General features: G+C 50.6%; 2 protein-coding genes across 4 annotated transcripts; both read right to left on the bottom strand.

Moving 5' to 3' along the window:
* Positions 1–1,797: 1,797 nt before the first annotated feature.
* Positions 1,798–5,705, bottom strand: txlnbb (taxilin beta b). 2 transcript variants are annotated; one of them, XM_055505992.1, is made up of 11 exons: positions 5,549–5,705; positions 4,471–4,739; positions 4,159–4,250; positions 3,919–4,089; positions 3,499–3,693; positions 3,026–3,145; positions 2,854–2,928; positions 2,678–2,770; positions 2,435–2,530; positions 2,208–2,346; positions 1,798–2,165 (listed from the first exon to the last, which is right to left on the bottom strand). In XM_055505992.1, the coding sequence occupies exons 2-11, from the start codon at positions 4,703–4,705 to the stop codon at positions 1,876–1,878; spliced, it is 1,506 nt and encodes a 501-aa protein (XP_055361967.1). In that variant the 5' UTR covers positions 4,706–4,739; positions 5,549–5,705; the 3' UTR covers positions 1,798–1,875. The 2 variants fall into 2 exon arrangements, with proteins under 2 accessions (XP_055361967.1, XP_028995219.1); XM_029139386.3 differs by having other exon boundaries at positions 1,798–2,346; positions 5,549–5,704.
* A 659-nt stretch (positions 5,706–6,364) lies between these two features.
* hivep2b (HIVEP zinc finger 2b) lies at positions 6,365–17,898 on the bottom strand. Of its 2 annotated transcripts, none has more exons than XM_029139299.3 (7): positions 16,639–17,898; positions 10,978–14,855; positions 10,406–10,563; positions 10,141–10,316; positions 9,957–10,055; positions 9,088–9,866; positions 6,365–8,872 (listed from the first exon to the last, which is right to left on the bottom strand). In XM_029139299.3, the coding sequence occupies exons 2-7, from the start codon at positions 14,749–14,751 to the stop codon at positions 8,468–8,470; spliced, it is 5,391 nt and encodes a 1,796-aa protein (XP_028995132.1). In that variant the 5' UTR covers positions 14,752–14,855; positions 16,639–17,898; the 3' UTR covers positions 6,365–8,467. The 2 variants fall into 2 exon arrangements, with proteins under 2 accessions (XP_028995132.1, XP_028995133.1); XM_029139300.3 differs by lacking the exon at positions 16,639–17,898 and adding an exon at positions 15,383–15,998.
* Between the last annotated feature and the right edge of the window lie 1,022 nt (positions 17,899–18,920).

Genomic DNA, 18,920 nt, shown 5'->3' with positions numbered 1-18,920 from the left:
TCATTGACACCTCAACTGACATCTTCCCTTCGCTTGACACGTTCTTCTCGTGATAATACTATAGAGAATTATCGTTTACAGCTCATAAAACCAACCCTAACTCTACTGACACTCTGATCTTCACACGTAAAAGGTGTCAGAAGAATCTCTGCATTTGCACAGTTCCGTGCCTCACATCCTGGGGCTCCATCGCGGCTCCAGGTGATTGATGCAATTTGCAGCTTTTTCAAGCAGACAAAGGCTGTGGCTCAGACATAATCAACCTGTGAGGCTGAGTCTTCTGAAGGTGACACGAGGCTGTGTGGCTGAACTGTCAACTCAAATCCTGTTATATATTGTGGTACAAGCTCATGCCACTCTCATCCCAGGCATTAGTAATCAGTAAAGGTCACTTATGTTTTCTTTTACTTATTGTGTGCGATGCATGAAAGCGTTTATCCTTCAGTGCTGAGGGTCGGTCTGTGGAGGCAGTCTTCCTATTTCATCCAAAACCAATGACGGTAGTAGATGTTGAAATATAACTCAATAAAAACACAAATATTTATAAAACAATATTACTCTAATTATTATATAACTGGGGACCAGGCACATCAAGGCCTCTTATGGGACTTCAATCAATTCAAGAATTTGATTGAAGTCCCCTTAAAAACTCTGGACTCGGGACTGGAGCAGCACGTTAGCAAAGGCGAATCCTTTCCAAAGGCAGACATATATCTGCAGTGTCACATGCAGTTATAAATCAGAAAAGTATAAATTTCAGCTATCGTTGACCCTTGACCTTTCTGCCCAGGTCCAGCAGCATGTCGTACTGCAACGACATAGATCAAACTCAGTCTCCTGCGCTGGCATTTACGAGGAAACGTGCTTCATCCAGTATTTTAACACCCAGTTAGAACTTGTCATCCAAAATCTGCAGAAAGGCATCTGTGCAGCTGTGCTCCATCAGCCATGCTCTGCAGGAATAAAACGCTGCAGCTCTTTGGATTTCTACATCAAAAGCATTAGTACCTTACATTTTATGTTCTACAGGTTGCACATTAACAAACCCTTGTGTTGTCGCTTGAATAATTCCTGTTAAGAGCGTTTGTAGGATCAGTGTACTGTAATACCAGTGTGTTTGGGTTCATTCAGGCCTCCTGCTGCCTCCACTCATGGTATGACCATAAATCGCCTGCCAGCTGTAGGACACATGTCTGCATGTCTATTTTTATGTGCACTCCTCAGCGAGGTCCAACAGTGCTCTTTCGTTTTCAACGAGAGCTGGGAGACTGGGCTCAGCTCTTTCTTCCTTTGACACTTGCTTTCTGAGTGTTATTTTAGCTTTAGTGCTCCGACATCACTCTCCGTTGGCTGTGACACAGTGGTGTAGTGGTTCGCACTCTTTGCTTCCTGGGTCGCCTGGGTGCCTGTCTGTGTGGAGCCTTCCTCCAGTCCAAAGACATGGAGTTGGGCTGTCTGTGTATGTATGTGGCCCTGTGATGGACTGGTGACCTCCCATCCAATTGTATGCTTTTTACCAAGAATTCAGAAGTGAATTAAATGAAGTGTTTTTTCTTTGTCTCAAAATCTGTCACAGTATGTGATTGTTAATACTCACATTAACAATAATCAGTTCTGAGCCTCGGAAGTGAGTCACTAAACACTGAGAATTAGGATTTTACTACTGCAAACACTAAAGCCTAAAATAGCTCCAAGGAAATAAGAAAGGTGTCAGGTTTTTGATCTCGGTGTCAGAAAAGCTGGTCCCTGCTGTGGGTGTTATAATGAATCTTGACATATCAGGTTCACACAGTGAACTCAAAGCGGGCGTTTTTCTTTTTATTGCTATGAACATTACGCCAGCCTGGTGGTTGTTTGTTCACGGTATTCGCAGCATTAATCCACTGACTCCATTTCCAGTTCTCTCTGTCGTTGCTGTGCGTCGTCTCGGGCGTCCTGGAGGCCGTTCCGCTCCGCTCCTCCGTGCGGCTGCGGCTCGGCTTCAGGGAGGCCTTGCGACTGGCCGACGGACGCCTCTGCGGGTACAACATAAGAGACGGTGAAAGAGCATGCGATCTCCTTCAGACGGGCCTGCTCAGCCCGGAGCCTGTCCAGTTCCTCGGTGAGGGGCGATTGGGGCGTCTGGGCAGGAGCAGCGGCGCTCTGTGTGGATTGGTCGCCCTCGGGGCCCTCGGGGGCCGCCTGTACGTCGGGGGCCTCCTCCTCGGCTGGTGCAGCAGGGCTGAGCTCCTGTGGATGAGCCTTTTCATACAGACTCTTCCTTTGCTCCTGCAAAGCCCTGCACAGATTCTCGAGCTTCTGGTTCTTGAGAGTGACGAGTTCAAACTCCTTCTCTTTAATTGCTTTCTGCAAAGGAATAAAACATGCGGAGCCGTCGGGTCAAAGTGGGAAAACGACTGCTTCAGTGTGAGTTTTTGAAAATAACGCTTCTTACATCTGCCACCATGTCGATGAGATTCTTATTACAGGCATCAAAGCGAGTCCTCCATGACTGACACTCCTTCTCCAGCTTTTTCATTTTCTTGGCCATCTAAAGCGAACAACAAAAATCACGTTAAGTCTAAAAATAGCTGGCACATGTAGCATTTCACAGTTTGTCACCGTCCTGTGTTTTTGCAGAGGTGGATAAAACTAATAATACACCTAAAGGTGTAAAGTTGACTTCAAATGTTCTTACTTTGTCCATGTCCTGTTTGAAGCTGCTGTAGACGCTGTTACTCTTTGATACGGTGCCCTGGAATTCGTCAAACTTCTGGGAGTACATGTCGAGCTGCGTGGGGGAGTTGAGGCACACGTTACTGTGGCCCTCAGAGAGAGAAAAGCAGCTCTGCTCACCAGCCCCTGCTACTGTACCTGCTTCCTCATTTCAAGCTCCCCCTCTTTCAACAGCTTCACTTGCAATTTGTACTCCGCCGCCTGTTTTAGCAGCTGTGGAATATTGAAATGTTCCATGAAAAGGAGAATTATTGCGGGCGGGTTATTGAAGCGCCCGCGGCGCTCCACAAATCCGATAAACAACACGTACGTGCTCCCTCTCCAGCTTGTGCTTGTCGTCGGCCTCCTTCAGTATCACGTTGGCCTGCGTGAGTTTGGTCTCCAGCAACTTCTCCTTCAGGTCTCGGTGCTTAAAGACCTTCTCCAGGTTCTGGAAGACATTCAGCTGAATTTACGAGTTGTTTTCACACAGAAAGTTGTTTGATTTCTTGGGCGAGGAACGTTGGCCGCGTAAAAGTGAAATACTGTAACTAAGAAATGTAAGAGCAAATATTTCATGGGTTTAATAGATGCACATCAGCGCAGGTATGTGAGTCTCTCCCTCATTGTTCTCCATATGTCTATTAGCTGCTGCTAATGCCGCGCAGTAAAGTTCACAATGTGCATGGAAGCACAACCTGCTGACGGTGGGTTTGTCTGGATGCTGATGCATCAGTTCCCACAGTCAGAGGGATTAATGGTAAAGATGACTAAAGGCGTCCTCTAAGGTTCTAGTTCCTTTACCGCCTCGCGCTGGTCGTACTGTGAAATGAGTCCCTTCAGCTTCTCCGCCAGCGCGCTGTTCTCCTGGCACAGCTTGGTGTTGCGGCTGCTGTGCTCCTCGATTTGGGCCTGGATCTCGCCGAGCGTCCCCTGGAAGTGGGTGGTGATCTCCTTCCTCTTCAGGTCGTCCTCGCGGCACCTCTGCAGCGTCTCCTCCTGCGCCACAGTCACCATAAACACATTGTTATTTAGTCGTCGGCAGTTTCGCCCCGGACGTCGTCCTGGCTAAAAATGAACAGCCCCGTTTAATGTTTTACACGAGCGGCCTCTGAGTTAATTAGCTGCCGCTCCAATTAGCAAACCTGCCGCGGGCTAAAGGACAAGGTTAAGTAAAAGTATCCGTTTGTTTTTGCCCTGAACGTCCACCAACACGGCCGCTACCTTCAAGGTCTTGTTGTGCCGCTGCAGCTCTCGACACAGGCCCTCCAGTTTGCTGCGCGCCAGCACGGCCCTGCTGTGCTCGCTCTGCAGCTGGTCCTTCTCCTTCATCACCTGCAGCAGCTTCTTCTGCAGAACCTTCAGCTGTTTCTGATCGCCGCGATGCTCCTCCAACTGCAAAGCGCGCACAGTGCGTGGACGTCATCGCTCACCGCTCATAGCTTTCGTTCGTCCTCTACTCACCAGCTCAGCGTGCTTCTTGATGATGGCCTCCAGTTTCTGCTCTGGCGTGTCCAGTTTGCTGAGACTCTGCATCAGCACCATGGCTTCTTTGCCTAGCAGCCACAGAGAGGTTCTAGCTCAGTATCTGCCCTGAACAGCGCAGATTGCTGGCATCAGACCCGAATGTGAAGCAAACATGTTGCAAATGTTTGCGCTTATGCAAGTTATGAGTCCGATATCAGTTTCAGCCCAACTTGCATTTTTGCCGACTGAGCCGAATGAAAGCCACCTCATCAAAAATTCATACACATTTAGGAAGAAAAGACTAGAAACCTAGGCTTTTGAGCATCTTCCTCTCCAGTTTCTGGTCCTTGCGGGCGTCTGCCTCTTTGACGGCTGTGACCTCCTCCGTGTCCTCTGGCTCGGTGGGAACCTCCGCAGCCTGGTAGGTGCTAATGATGTCCTCCAGCTGCTGGCCCAGGTCTTCTGTCAGGTCAATGTGCTGACCCTCGGCTGGCGACGCCTCAGGAACCGCGGGCGCAGCACTGTTCTCCTGACAAACCTCCATTATTCTGCTCCAGAACCAACAGGGAGGGGAGTTTCTGTGTAGAAAGACGTATTCCTCCCATCATGTGTTTCCTATTTTACACCATTCATCAAATACACTAAGTATTCAGATAAAGGGAAATCACCTCGATAACAGTTGGTTTTTAGTTCAGAGCTGTTAGAACAATTCCTACTTTTTTCTTTCCTTTCAAGTTGTCTATGCGTTAGCAAAGCTTCTTAATTTACCACCGAAGCCACTGAAACACTTTCTATATTGCCCCATTACTTCTATGTTGCTGCTGTGGTGCTGTTTACGTGCATAAAGCTGGCGCAGCCTTCACAAGCAGAGCACATGGCACCTGTTCCAGACCCCACAGGCTATTTTAGGAACTTCTTAATATGGGCAAGTTATTTATTTATTTCTAATCCACTCTTATTGATGTCAATGTCAGTCCTTGTGCATGTAAAAGCTGCATTCTCCAGCTACTATAAAAACATCAATGTTACATAAGCCAACCCATTTATATTCAGTGTTTTTAAAGGAGGGACGGAGTTGAATAGCTGAAAAGACTTTGGGCTCAAACAGCGTTCTACACAATCCACAACTACACTAATGCTACAAAATCGAGATTCTTTCACCAAATAAATATCAATCAGTTGTTAAGAAGTAACAGAGGCAAGTCTCAAAACTTCAACAAATCTGTCACAGTTAAAAAGCATTCACATTTAAATAAACTCATCGTTTCCTTCAAGGATATGAATAGAATTGGAATCCGTGTAAAAGCGAATAATTTGATTTGTTTTATAATATCTTAAATGCTAAATGGCTGTGAAGAAGCAGGGTAACAAGCAGGCAGGGTCTTACCAGGACTAAGGGCCAGAAGGGAAAAGGAAAGAGTGGTGAGGGGCTTGGACAGGCTGCCACTACAGATACAGCAGCTGCGATAAGACCACCTCAAAATAACCCAGAGGAGCCCGGCTCAGTCTGAGCTGGGAGAGGGAGGAGGACACAGAAGCTCTGCCATTGTAACCGCAGCAGCACCTCACTGTACGCTCGCTGTAAAACATTTTTTTTACCACAAGCAGCCATTTTAGGTGACGCCACCGCTGCTCCAAAGCAGGCGATCACTAATTTTATTTTAAGATGGGATGATGTTAGTCGCCATGTAATTATTCTAACTAATGGGCCTGACAGCACCAGTCGCTGAGCTAGATAGGAAAAAACGAGCTGTCGCTCTGATTGGCCAGAATTAGAACAGGCCTCCTCCTCAAGCCAGAGACGGGCGTCAGAGCTGCAAGATTACAGTTATTTCCTCACCTGCAAGCGTTAACCTGCGCTACAGGCACCGCGTTGGTGATGCAGTTAGGCTGCAAACTGTACCGTAATGGAATATTATCCTGAAGGTACAGGCTATTTTTGGAAGCATTGATTTATTTGCCTTATTCCGAGTTATGACTGCAGTAATCATCGTTCACCAGAGGATGTCACCGGTAGGAGTGGCTCCAATTTTTCACTCTGGAGTTCTTTTTTTTTTTTCTATTCAGCCCCCTGAAGATGAAATGTGAAGGATTGCATCTGAAGACTCTGCCTCCTGTCCTTAAATTTGAGCAGCTGTGAATTATGCAGGGGGTAAAAAGTGGAGACGTCGGCAAAGCGGAAAATAAACAGCAACACACATCGCTGGGTTAGAAGTATATTCCTTTAAAACAATTTTGAATTTAATCTGAAAAAGTAGAGCACCAAACAATAAATTCCCCATAGCATAAAAGAGGCACTCCGTCCTGACTAACCAGTTTTGATGCAAGTAGCTAAACAGCAGATTGGCTACTGAGCCACCCACCCCCCCACCCCCCCCTCACAAAATTGTTCACTAAGAGGTAAAATGATTTGTCCTCAGGGAAATTCATAGAGTTGAGAGGCACAATGCAGTTCAGAAAAGTATGGATACACAAATCAAACGGAACAACAAAACACAATCTGAATACGTACTGTATGCAAAGGCAAATAAAAAGCGCCACCCCCTCTTCACATTTTAGGAGCGTTCTGCACTGTAATCACGACAAACAAGATCACATAACCATGAAACCCAAGCTACGTCCATCTTCAAAGGCGGGAACACAAACGTAAAGCGAGTGCACCTGTAAAAATGCTTTATGTAAACATGATTGAACAGATTTCCAAATCCATCTCACACTGTTAACGTAACACTTCAGTATGTGATTTTTTTTTTTTTTAAGATGAGTAGCAATCGACACTGTGCTATTTTCGCCCTCATTAAACCTCCGTTATGTCAACTGCAGGCATGTTACCTCTTAAAGAGATATAAACAATCCACATAAAAAGTTTTCAGAATTCAACACTGCAAAAATAGTTTAAATCATAAAAATACACGTATATATACAAAGAAGAAATAATGCATTTGGTGAACAATTACCTACATTTTGAGCCGAAGCACAGTAATAGTCAACGCTGTTAGCATCATTACTTCAGTATTTCTTACAGTAAGTAATATTGATTCATCCAGTTACGCTTTGAAGTGCGAGAGAACGCTGTGTTGACTGATCATCATAGCCCCTTGGGTTTGTGTGCGACGCGTTTTCGCACAATGAGAAATGTGGACAAAAAAAAACACAACTGGAATGTTTCCAAACCGCAGGAGAACGTAACATGCTTCGCTCCTTCGGTTTCCGCCGACCACGTCGGTTACATGTGATAAGGAGGAAAGTGCATCGTCGGAACACGCAAATGGTCAGAAAAGAGAAAAGAAACGCAGTTCGGAGCAAAGACGTGAGATCAAAAGCAATGCCTGCGTGGCTCACTGCATAACTGCATCACTGCTGCATAAGTACAGATATACCATATAAATAGTAGTCAAATATTTACCAGTATCAATAAGTGCTTATGTTCTAATATATAAATACATCTTACAGTATTTGTAATTACATGTTAACTTCCTCTATTTTGTGCAAGAGCAAATTCCATGCAGGATAAAAACCACAACATTAAGGAAAAAAACGCAACGGAAACGTTTCTTAAGGTTGCTTCACATAAATCAAGCTGCATTTGTCGACAAAAAAACAAAAAACAAAAGAAAAAAGAAGATAAAGCAAACACCTGTGAACACAGTACCGCCACGGTTTTCCTTATTCAACAATAGCCTTCTGGTAACAAAAGGACGAAAAGCAAATTAAAGGCACAGACTCTTGCCGCTTGATTTAGAAACACCAAACTGCACAAGAAGCGTCTACTTAAAATTTGGTCAGACTGTTTTATAATACACATACTTTTCCCCTTATAAATAGTCTGTATGTACTGCACTACTGCATCACACTTTGATATGAGTACATTAAACAAGTCTATTTTCAAAGTACACATACAATAAAATACACTGTTTGTATGCATCTAAGAAGGAGTATATGTTAAGGACATAATCCATAAATATAATTTATGTGCAATTGTACGCAAACTACTATGTCAAACAAAGGCATATTAGCATCTTTCCATATTGCACCTCCACCCAATAAAGAATCTCCACCTTGCTGAACTTCCTGCTTCTCACCCTGTCGTTTCAAAGAGACCGGGTGGCTTTCTTCTACACTGTGAAGGTTTTAGCTTCACTCAGGTTTTAAAGGAACTGTCTGTATGAGTAAGACTGAAGAAAGTGTCACTGTATTGCCTCTAACAGGATAAAGATGGTTATGTGCCTAAAGGGCTGAGGACAACAAGGTTGCAGGTGTAGCAGACGGCATCTGTTGCTGGATCGGATTGGAGTCCAACAGGGTCCTAATGCGGGTCCTCTGTGGTAATCTTCAATGAGGCGATGGCTTTCAAGCACGTCTGGACGTTCTCCTCCTGTCTGCTGTCCCTGATGTCTGGGTTGGGGCTTTTCTCCTGAGTGACCTGGTTCTGGCCCGCGACGTCCTCTCCCCCCGCCTCAGCGCCGGGGACAGAACCCCCCCCGCCGCTGTGACGCTGGCCCTCGCTGCTCTCGGGGCTCGGCTCAGGAGACGGGGCAACGTCGGTGCTGGAAGAAGGCGGGGAGTGCAACATCTGGAGCCCTCCGACGGGAACGACGGGGAGCAGGGTGTGGGCCTGCTGCTGCGAGTGGAGAGGGAGGTGGCTGAGGATGTTCTGGTGATGTGAACTGGCAGCAACGAGCACAGAAGAAGCCAAGCTGCTCCTTTGATCCTGAAACGACATATTGGCAGCATTAGGGGTGGCTTTAACATCGCCAGGATCATTTCTCATGTGAGACTATGAATAATGGTGCAGAAATATGAAAAGGACGATGAAACATCAGGATTCATTGTGGTGCTTCATTTTTTTCCGTACAAATCTCATCTGACAGCTAAGGACTAATAGATAGCTACAGATATATATAGAGCATAAAACAAGCTACTTACCATTTCCATTTCAAAAGCTCCTTGTTGTTGAGCCATCTCCATCTTCGCCTGATTCCGGGCTTTGTCGCTGCCTTTGTGCTGGTGCGAGCCTCTACGCGGCGAAACAGCCCTCAGCACAACTCTCTGCCGACCCCTGAGCGAGGACTCCCGCTTCCCGGCCAGCTCCAAGCCGGGGGACAGCGGCCGCTCCATGGAGACCGGCGAGAGGTGCTGAATGGGCGCGAAGCCGGGCGAGCCAGGCCTCAGCGGGGACGCGTCCCATCTGGTCGAGGAGCGACCTCGCGGGGAGAGCTCTCGCCTAGGAGACGGGTAGCGCGGACGCGAGGGGGAGGGCTCCCTGATGGGGGACTCCCAGCCAGGAGACAGCAGACAAGAAGAGTAGGGATCAAAGAGGAAGCCGGCCTGGTCCGGGGACAGCATGGTCAGGGAGTCTTCGTCCACGGACTTCTCCCTCCGGTCGGTACCGAGGAGCGGCCTGAGGTCCGAGCCCGTCCGCCTGCCCGAGGCCTGCTGGCGGATGTTGGCGCCGGGCAGGGCAGCGAGGGGGCAGCCGTGAACCACAACGGAGGCCGTGACCGACACCGAGGTGACTCCACACGGCTGAGGGCTTGTACTTCTTGAATGCAGCTTCGGAGTGGAGTCGCCTTCGTAGTCGTCGTCCTCGTCGTCATCTTCGTCGATCTCGTCTTCGTCCATGCCGTCGGAGTCCTCGGCGTCTGAGAACTGGTGTTTGGTTGTGACCGCGGCCTCTGTCTTGGGCTCGTGTTGGGCGTCGTCGGCTAAAAAGCAAAAACAACAAATTCATCTTGGCGACTACAGCAAGAAACAGCTTTGTTGTGTGTTTTTACATACGAACGCGTGTTTCTTACCGTGCTCCTGTATCTCTGTTTCATCCATCGTCACTGACACGCCCAGCTCCAGACACTTCTTCATGTGAGCCTTTGACTTCATGTGTTTGGTCAGGTTTCCTGTAGGTGGACACAAACACCAGGAACTGGTTTGTTTTTGTTGGTTGTCACTTACATGTAAAGGACATCCAGGCCGCGTGTCTACCTTTAGTTTTAAATGCAAAGTTGCAGACCCTACAGATGTACGGTCTCACATCTGTGTGGGTCCGGATGTGTTTTTTCAGCATGCTGGGCTTCTTACAGCGGATGCCACACTCTTCACAAATGTATTTTCCCCGGCCTCGACCTCTGACGTACACATAATCCTCATTGGACTTGTACCTAAACCGGGGCATGTTTTATATTTTAATGAAACATCGGAATAAAACAGTCTCTGGATGCCACATCCTATCATGGTGTTTATGACTTACCCTCCCTCAAAGATCTTAATGCGCGTTGGCACCGGTTGAGTGGTGGAAGCCTCCCTCTCTTTCCACTCCTCTTTGGCAGTTTTCACTCTGCAGCTGATGTCTTTCACTTTCTTCCCGTAGGTGACGTCCCCCTCTTTGGCCTCCGGTTTCCTCTGCAGCTGAACCAAAGGGAATAACACACTGTTAACAGCAATCTGTTACAGTCTCAGCAGCATGTGGGTAAATCTGAATTGTATAGCAGTTCACTCATTGATCATGTCTGTATGTATGTATCCAGCATGGTAATTGAGCGCTAGTTACATGAATATAGTCTTGGAGTTCAGTGCATGTTCTTGTGAACGTGATTTGTAGAACAAGTGATGCGCTTATGACATCATCAGCACCAGAGGATAAATATTTATTATATTATTATTATTATATGATATATATTTCTAGACATTCACAAAAAATGACTAAACTATGAAAAGGTGCTTCAGGCTTAAATACATGTACCTCCTATTATACCCCCTGATATTTAGAGCTGCCAGTAACAGCAACAACAGTAAGTAGAGAAACAGGACCCATCTTCTCACCTGTTCCACGGTCTGCCTCCACAGGACCAGGGATGACACCAGTTTTCCCGTGCCAGGCTGGCACATGGCGGCCAGCGTGTATATAACCCCGCCCCCCTTCTGCCTGGATCGCAGCAGAGCCAGGGCAGCGCCGGTGCTCAGGTCAAGCGGGTTCGGGTTGTGGGCGCTCACGCACCAGGCGGCGTAGACGGAGGCGTAGGGGGCGCTGCTGTGCGAGCAGCTCGGCTTGGTGTAGTTGAGAAAACACCAGCTCACACCTGTTGTCGTGCGGAGGCTTGGAAACTGAGCTAACAGCCTCGAATGCTCGACCTCTGAGATCAGGACGTCTTGACTGGCCACCAGCTGCGCCGCCGTGTCCATCGGCGCCCGCTTCTCCGTGCCAGCGTCTTTCCCGTCGCTGAGTGATATCATGGAGTAGGGCGGTGAGCCGGGTCCCAGGGGGCTGCTTTCCATAGCTGACTCGATGCTCAGCTCTGAGGCCTCGGCCACGTTCTGCTGAAGTGTGATGAATTCGCCCCTGCGTGAGTCATCCTCACCCTGTACCTCTGACCTTTGCCCCGTCTCCTCGCTCATGTTACATTTCCCCAACTCCACGGCGCTTAGCTCCTCCACAATCTGCCCGAACATTCTCTCCTCCTTGACGCGTTTCTGCTGCTTGACCTCTATGAACAGGTCCAGGCTGCTGGCAGGCGACAGCATCCTTTTGTTCGCGCCGCCGCTGGACGCGTTGGTGGTCGATATCGTCCTGGAGGTCAGCGAGAGGGGGATGCCTGTTTTGAGCTTAGCGGATGACAAGTCAAGGGCTTCGACATTCAGGGTGTGTGTCAGCGGCGGTTTGCTGTAAGCCAATACGCTGTGGGGATCGAGGAGACGTGACGACTGAGGGCCCGTGGTGGAGCTGACACTGGCGTACTGATTGTCAAAAACCTGTGACACAGAGGTGTATGTGATACTGCCGAAGGAGGGAACGTTAGTCTGTATCCTAACAGGAACTAACAGGCTGGGGTGTGACAGCTGGGGGAAAGTATTCCCGGCAGAAAATATTGGCAAAGTCTGAGGCAGAGCAGCGACGGCTGTGAACGGAGGGGCGCTGCCACTGAGGCACTGTGCAAACACTTGCGATGGGCTTTGTGACACCTCAGTGTCCATATTCAGAGACTCCTGTCGCACCAGGTTCCCCCTCCGCCTCTCCTTCGCGGCCGAGTGCCCGGCGCCCGCGTCTGCGAGTCTAATTTTGGCCGTGGGCGAGAGGCTGCCGTAGTCAAAGGACACGCTGCGTATCTCCGGGAACTCCCTGCGCAAGTCGCACGGCGCCTGCTCCGAGGACGAGCGCCTCATCTCGTGCTGCTGGCGCTGGTGGAGCACGGAGAGGGAGTGCCCGCTCCCCGGCACCGACAGGAGCTCCAGCGGTTTGGCCAAGTCCTCCTGCCGGGCCGGCGAGGCAGACTTCAGGCTGTCCTCCCTGTCGAAGGAGAATGTGGAGCTGTAGGATAGGTTGCTGTCTTGGCTCGGGCTGCGGGACAGGCTGGTGCAGGCCGACTCGAAGCTCGATTCACCGGAGGAGTGCTCAATGTCGGCTAAGCGGAGCCTTTTCTTCTTCGGAGGAAGCTTTTCCGGAGGGAATTGTGCTAAAGTTTCACTCCTCTGAGGCCACTGAAATTCTTCCATGTGCTTCTCTGGTTCCTTCACTTGCACCTCGGTCGCTTTTTCTGGGCTGTCGGGCTCCACCGTGACCCTGATCTCAGGGACTTGTATGTTGGGCTGCCGCACCAGTTTGGGGCCCATTTGCAGTGGGGGCTGTAGTCGGCCGTCGCTCCTCTCCATCTCATACGATTCACTTGCCTCCATGGACTGAAATGAAGAACTGCTTTCCTGCCTCTGCCCATACTTGTAGGCTTCTGGCTGCTCAGAGTGGGGCCTGTTGATGGAATTCGTGTGTTGAATGACTGAAATAACATTTCCTAATGTTTTGCGAATTTCAGGAATCGCAGACGTGTCCATGTCACATCTGTCCATCTGCGCCAGCATGCTCAGAGAATGGCCTCGGGCTAAAGCCATGATGCCCAGCGCAGCTTGTTTCGAATCGTAGTCTTTGCTCGGATCCGACATTTCGTCGCACTGCTCGCGATGGCCCTCGTACAGTCCGGGCGCGTCCTCCTCCTCCCTCTTCTCCTTCCTGCGCTTCCTCGTCGCCAGCTCCATGGCGTGTCTCTGATGGCTCACGTTAGCCACCACGGAGGAGGGTTGATTCTCCATTTCCAGCCCCGTGGGCGAAAGGCCCCTCTCGCTCGTCTTCCCGTGGCCGTCGGCGTCGGCGTGGCCGTCGTGCGCGGAGAGCTCGAATGCAGCTTGCCGCCTCAGTCTCCTCATGCCCCCGGTGCTCGTTCTCTCATCAAACGAGTGGCTGCCTCTCAGGGCTTGAGGCATCGTCAGGCACGCTGCTGAAGATGTTGGCATGGAGTTGCTCCTCATCAGAGGCCCGACGTCGGAGCCAGCGTCTAACTGGGGCTCTTTAACCTCCTCTCTCGTGAACGATTTGCTGTTTATTTTGATCGACTCCACCGTGTCTTTCTCTTGGGTGAACACGCGGGAAACGCCTTTCTCTGATTGCCTTCCAACGTATTCATCTGAGTCTGTGCTGCAGGCCGTGAATGCCGTTGTCTGTTTGGGGCTCGGTCTGTAACACTTCCCAAACATTATTTCCTGGTAGGATTTTGCGTTGGTGTTCGGAGGCCCGGCTTGGTGCTCCGCGCTCTCGGAGCGAGAGAAGTAGCCAGAATCGGTGCTGCCCTTGCTGGACTGACTTGGCAGCGACAGGTTGTGGTCGGAGTCGCTGCTTCTTTTTTCGGAAAGCCTCAGCGCGAGCCTCTGCTTGATGGTGCACGACTGGATGGCGCGGCCGGCCTCGGCGGGAGGCGCGTTGGTCTCCTGCGGCTGGGACGAGCCGTCCTGCGCCGGCGTCGACGTGGCTCCCCTTCTTTGAGAAATGAGATTCAGCACCTTTACAGCGGTGTTATCGGACGCCTCCACCGGCGAGTCCAGCAGCAGCAGCGGGTCGTTGAGCGCGTCCTCGTCCGTGTCCGTGCTCTGCTCGGCGTCGGAGAACAACTCTCCCTCGCCCTCGAAGGAGCCCTGCTCTGCGTTGGCATTGAAGGAACCCAGTTCTGAGAATGGCACGGTTCCAGCTTTGACGGAGTGAGCGTGGGACTTCCTGTGCTTGTATAGGTTGCTCTTGGTCTTGAAGGAGAACCCGCAGGGGACACATGGGTAGGGCCGCTCCCCCGTGTGCGAGCGAATGTGTTTCTTCAGCACGCTGGGTTTGGCACATGCCCTTCCGCAGTAATCACAGACATACTTCCCAGGCTTTTGCGGCTTGGGTTCCACCTTACACGCGGCCTCTGACAGCTGATCCATCCCCCCCTGCTGTTGGACTTCAGGTGAGCTGGGAGACTTCTTGTGGCATGCGGGACTGACCGCTTTCTGTTTCGGTGAATGCACAGGATATGAGGACACCTCGTAGACTTGGTGGCTTGCGGATTGGGAGTGTTGCTCCTCTAACTGCAGTGATTTCCCTGAGTCAGACATTTCACTGAAACCACACGTGTCTCTGCTCTGGCTGCTCTGCCGTTGTTGGTGCCATCCCTTGCCTTCCAGCTCAACGGAGGGACTCCTCCCAGCCTGCGTGGTGTCTGATGTGCCCTTTTTCTTTGCCACATGTCCGCCCTGACCCTCCGCGGAGCTCCTCACCCCTGCAGTAGTTTCAACTGACTCCATGCATCCAATGTCACTTTGTTTGGGATCGATTTTCAAGGACAATATCTGTTATGTAACTGTGGTGATATTAGCGCACATGTGAATCGATGGCAGGGAGGGGTCACCTGAAAGAAACGAGACACAATCCACAGTTAGCTCAAGTGTGGATGGTTGAGCAAGGAGATGGAGTTGGAGAAAGTTGAACCCTGGTGATAAATCCACATCTTTAGCCCAAGAGCTATTTCAGGCTTCTCCCCCCAAAAGTCGCCCCAATAAAACTGGACTATAAAATTCATAATGAGCTCTATCACAGCAGGAATGGAAAAAAAATCCCTTTTACAGTAACCGCCTCCCCAAAGGTGCCTCATCTCTGGCAGATGCCCCACATTTACTGAACCCTGTGGACGTATTTATAAGGTAGTAGACGTTCACATGCCAATAACAGAGCTGCACAGATCAAGCATGAGGGATGAGGCACCATCTACTAACTGTTGTATGGTATAACAAGTGCAGGTTGTTTGCCTCCTGTGGGATTTAAAGGCTTTTAACCTGTTTGCTGTCGCTGCCTCTGCAGGAGGCACTGTGTCCAAACACGCTGGACACTGCCGTGAATAAAAGTCAATTGCTTTTGCCATACACTTTAATTTCCTACCGTGGGGATGTGTCTCTGAGGGCACGTCATTTCCATCTTCTCAGTATCAAATGCTGTGTCCTCCCTAACGAGGTTATGTAAGATTATCTGGTTCAAACCCTCTGAGTTCCCCTTAATTAGGACATCCTCCGACTCGCGCTCGCTCCGTCGCTCCCTCTCTTCCTTTGTTAGCACGCCACACGCTCCTCCGGTACCAACCGGAGGATGTAAGTCCAAGGTGACTCTCGCGATGCAGACAGATGCTCGGAAGCGGACGGTCTGCCCGTTTGGGTTCCTCCGGTTCGGTGCCCGTTCCCTCTGCTCGCAGATTTGCTTTCAGGCACATTTGAGGGCTTCCTCCGGAGCAGGATAGAGGGAAAAACATAGCGAAGGCGTACTGTATGAAGGAGGAGGGGGAGGAGGGGGGGTGCCTCCTATCAGAACCATCCGTGTTTGAACGGGGAGGTTTACGGGGTAAACTAAGTGAGGTAACACAATTCAGGCCTGGCAGGGAGCTCGCTCTCTCTTTCTCTCTCTCTCTTTCAAGGTCGGTCTGACCTCATTGCTTAGTTTCCATCCTCTGTGAGCCACGAGAGGTGGGAAGGGGAATATGGGTGTAGAGTGACAGCGAGATAAGACCCCCACTAACAATACATACCTTTGAACTGAGCCCGGTACAGAGGGAACGGAGCTGCCCGATGCAGACTCGGGCTCCGTGCGACTACTATTTTAGCACTTTCATCGCGAATTCCTCCCTCTCCCGGCAACAAGCGCCGAACCGACACCCCGATATATGACACAGCAGCAATGACGCGCGACGACAGGAGGCAGGTGGGCGGCGGTAGGTGTGTTTCGGGACGACCGTGGGCCGACGCTGGTACAGTATGTCCGCGCGGACGGAGACGCGCGCGCGCGCGAGCGGCGGACGGACGGACGGACGGACGGACGCGGGGCTCGTCCCTTAGCGCCGTCCGCGCACGGCCGTGGGGGAGCGCCGCCGTGCCGCCGCATTACATCATTAGCGGCTACGTTGGGCCATTAAAGGGAACGGGCGCGGAGCGTCACGCTGACAACAAACCCATGAATAATCATAGGGAGATGGACCGGCGTCGAGGCCGGACGGCGCGAGCCTCGGCGGTGCAGCGGCAGCAACGCGGCGCGCGGCATGCAGCGCTATCCCACAGTCCCCGCCGTGATCGGACTGACACAAAGCCCACGGTCTGACGGGGACACAGAGACGCTGACATTCACGTATCAAACACGATCCGCATACAAACCTGACATTTGGACGGTCCCCGGTCCCATATCGACAGTCACACGTGACATTCCTCACGCCGCGGAGCGCGTCCCTCCATTCTCCTCACGCCTGGATAAGGATAATGAAATAAATGAGCGCGATAAAGTCCCCTCGGTCATGGAGCTGCTGGCTGCCTGGGTGTACATTAGAAGATCTATTGATGCGAGCTAGTCACCAGAGAAAATACCCAACCGTGACGTGCGGACCCAGGCACAAAAATAGCAAAGGGGCCCTGGGAGGGATTACACAACAGCCCACGTTAAAGGACGCTTTTGCTGCCTCCCTCTCTCTCCCTCTCTCTCTCTCTCGCCGTCCTCACAGCTGCCTCACGCTACACACACAGTGTCATGGTGCATAGAGCCGAACATCCCATCGCACCTCTGCACAGCCCACAGTCCATTCACGCCCCGATTGAACCGTCTACCCGTGTGATGTGGGCGCAGGCGCGCGTTCATTCAGGTAGACGCTCATTAGGATTATTTATACAGACGCGTTAGTGCACGCGAGCGCACGCGTGAAAGGCTGTAATCACGCGGCAGCCGCAGCTCCGAATGTGCGTCCCCCCACAGCGCGGTCCCATTCAGCGCGCGTACGTCGAGAGGAACTCGGTGAAAAGGCGGCGCGCGGCTGCTGCTGCAGAAATTAGCAGCGTCCTCCGAATCCTGAGACACCCACAGCCCGCTCCGAGCCAGTTCCTCCCGTCACGACAGGATTTGCTTTGTGAATGGAGAGAGTCGTGATGAGGGTGTCATTAGCATGGCGAGAAAAAAAAATAAAAAAAATAAAAAGAACTGGGACAATGCCGCAGATTATGTGCAGCTGCGAAGCTCATCCTGTGATTCAGACGTATGAGCTCAGTGCGGCACGACGGATGTTACAGCGTCGGTGTCGAGTCAAAAACTTTCCCAGGAGGAGATTTCATCACAAACCGGCAACCGATCAGTGCTGACGCTGTTTAGATAAAAACCAGACGGCGTTGTCCGAAACCGTGTTCAAAACCATAATCTTGCAAAATGAAAACATTTGCACCGGAAGCCAATATATTAATACTGTCAGCAAAACAGACATTTACAGCGTTTTCTAGGATGTTCTCTCCGTTTCTTTACTTTTTTTGTAGTTTAACTTGACTACAGTCAACGTATCGTTCAAAGGATCTTAACACTTTGTGATTCTGAGCCGCAGCAGATGTTCAACTGTCTTGACCTCGTTTCCACCAGATTTATGGTCGTGACGCGTCAGCCTCTCAACACAATGTAACTTGCACAGCTATAAATACTTCACCTGCTCCCACCGTCCTGCACGCGCCCACTCTGCGACGCGGAGCGACCGCGTGCTCGACGGCGGCGGGAGCTCTCGCAGCAGAACGACGGGGCCTCAAACTCGCCTCTGAGTTCAAGAGCCCACGCACGCGCCGCGGTTTCCCCGCACAGCAGCACAAACCGTGATTCCACCGAGCATTCGCTTTTGGAAAGCCGCCACTTACTGTGCGCCAGTTAAGCAGCGAATGCGGAGCCCGTGTCCCCTCCACAGTATGGAATTGCAGGGCGCTATTATTAGAATATCGCCCGTAACACGCTGAAGATGAAGTTAACTAACTGCACTGCAGCTCCGATCCATTATGCTGTGTTCAGTATCTAAAGGAGCGGCACTAAAATGGCTGATACTCAATGTGCAGTGAAGGTCAAGTCGCTCGTCTCTATAAATATAATGGTCTGTCCCTCAGGATGTTCCACACTGCTTGGCATTTCCACTATCTGAGGCCACTCTGCGGCTCCGCTGACTGCTTCAGGTCTGACACAAACGTGCATGTGATCGAGTGCCACACGTGCAGCCCACTACTAGAAGGCCTCTAATGATATTAGTGCTGCAGCAGACGGAGGGGGGGGGGGGGGTCGGAGGGGAAACACACACACACACACACACACACAATGTTTATGAATGGCAGGAATGAGGTTTTCCTCCCTCCTGGCAGTAGTGCCTGTCATATGACTAAGATATCACTTACAGGGGGTCCTGGTCACTGTGGGCTGAATTTAAGACCAGACGACCAGACAAACGCCAATATACCGCATGCTGTATAAACCAACAGACCCACCGACGTTGGATTGACGCTTCATTCACTAAACGTCGCCCAAGTCGCGCTTTGACCCGATCACCATTCATCATTCATCGTGGCGTTTATCCGTCAGCCTCTCAAACCACGCATACTTGTGCCATTATCGCAGCAGTATCTGAAAATAATCTGACACGATTGTGTGTTTC

The sequence above is a fragment of the Betta splendens genome, chromosome 22 (genome assembly GCF_900634795.4).
Source record: "Betta splendens chromosome 22, fBetSpl5.4, whole genome shotgun sequence".
NCBI classification, from domain to species: domain Eukaryota; kingdom Metazoa; phylum Chordata; class Actinopteri; order Anabantiformes; family Osphronemidae; genus Betta; species Betta splendens.
This window is presented reverse-complemented; position numbering and strand designations above follow the sequence as displayed.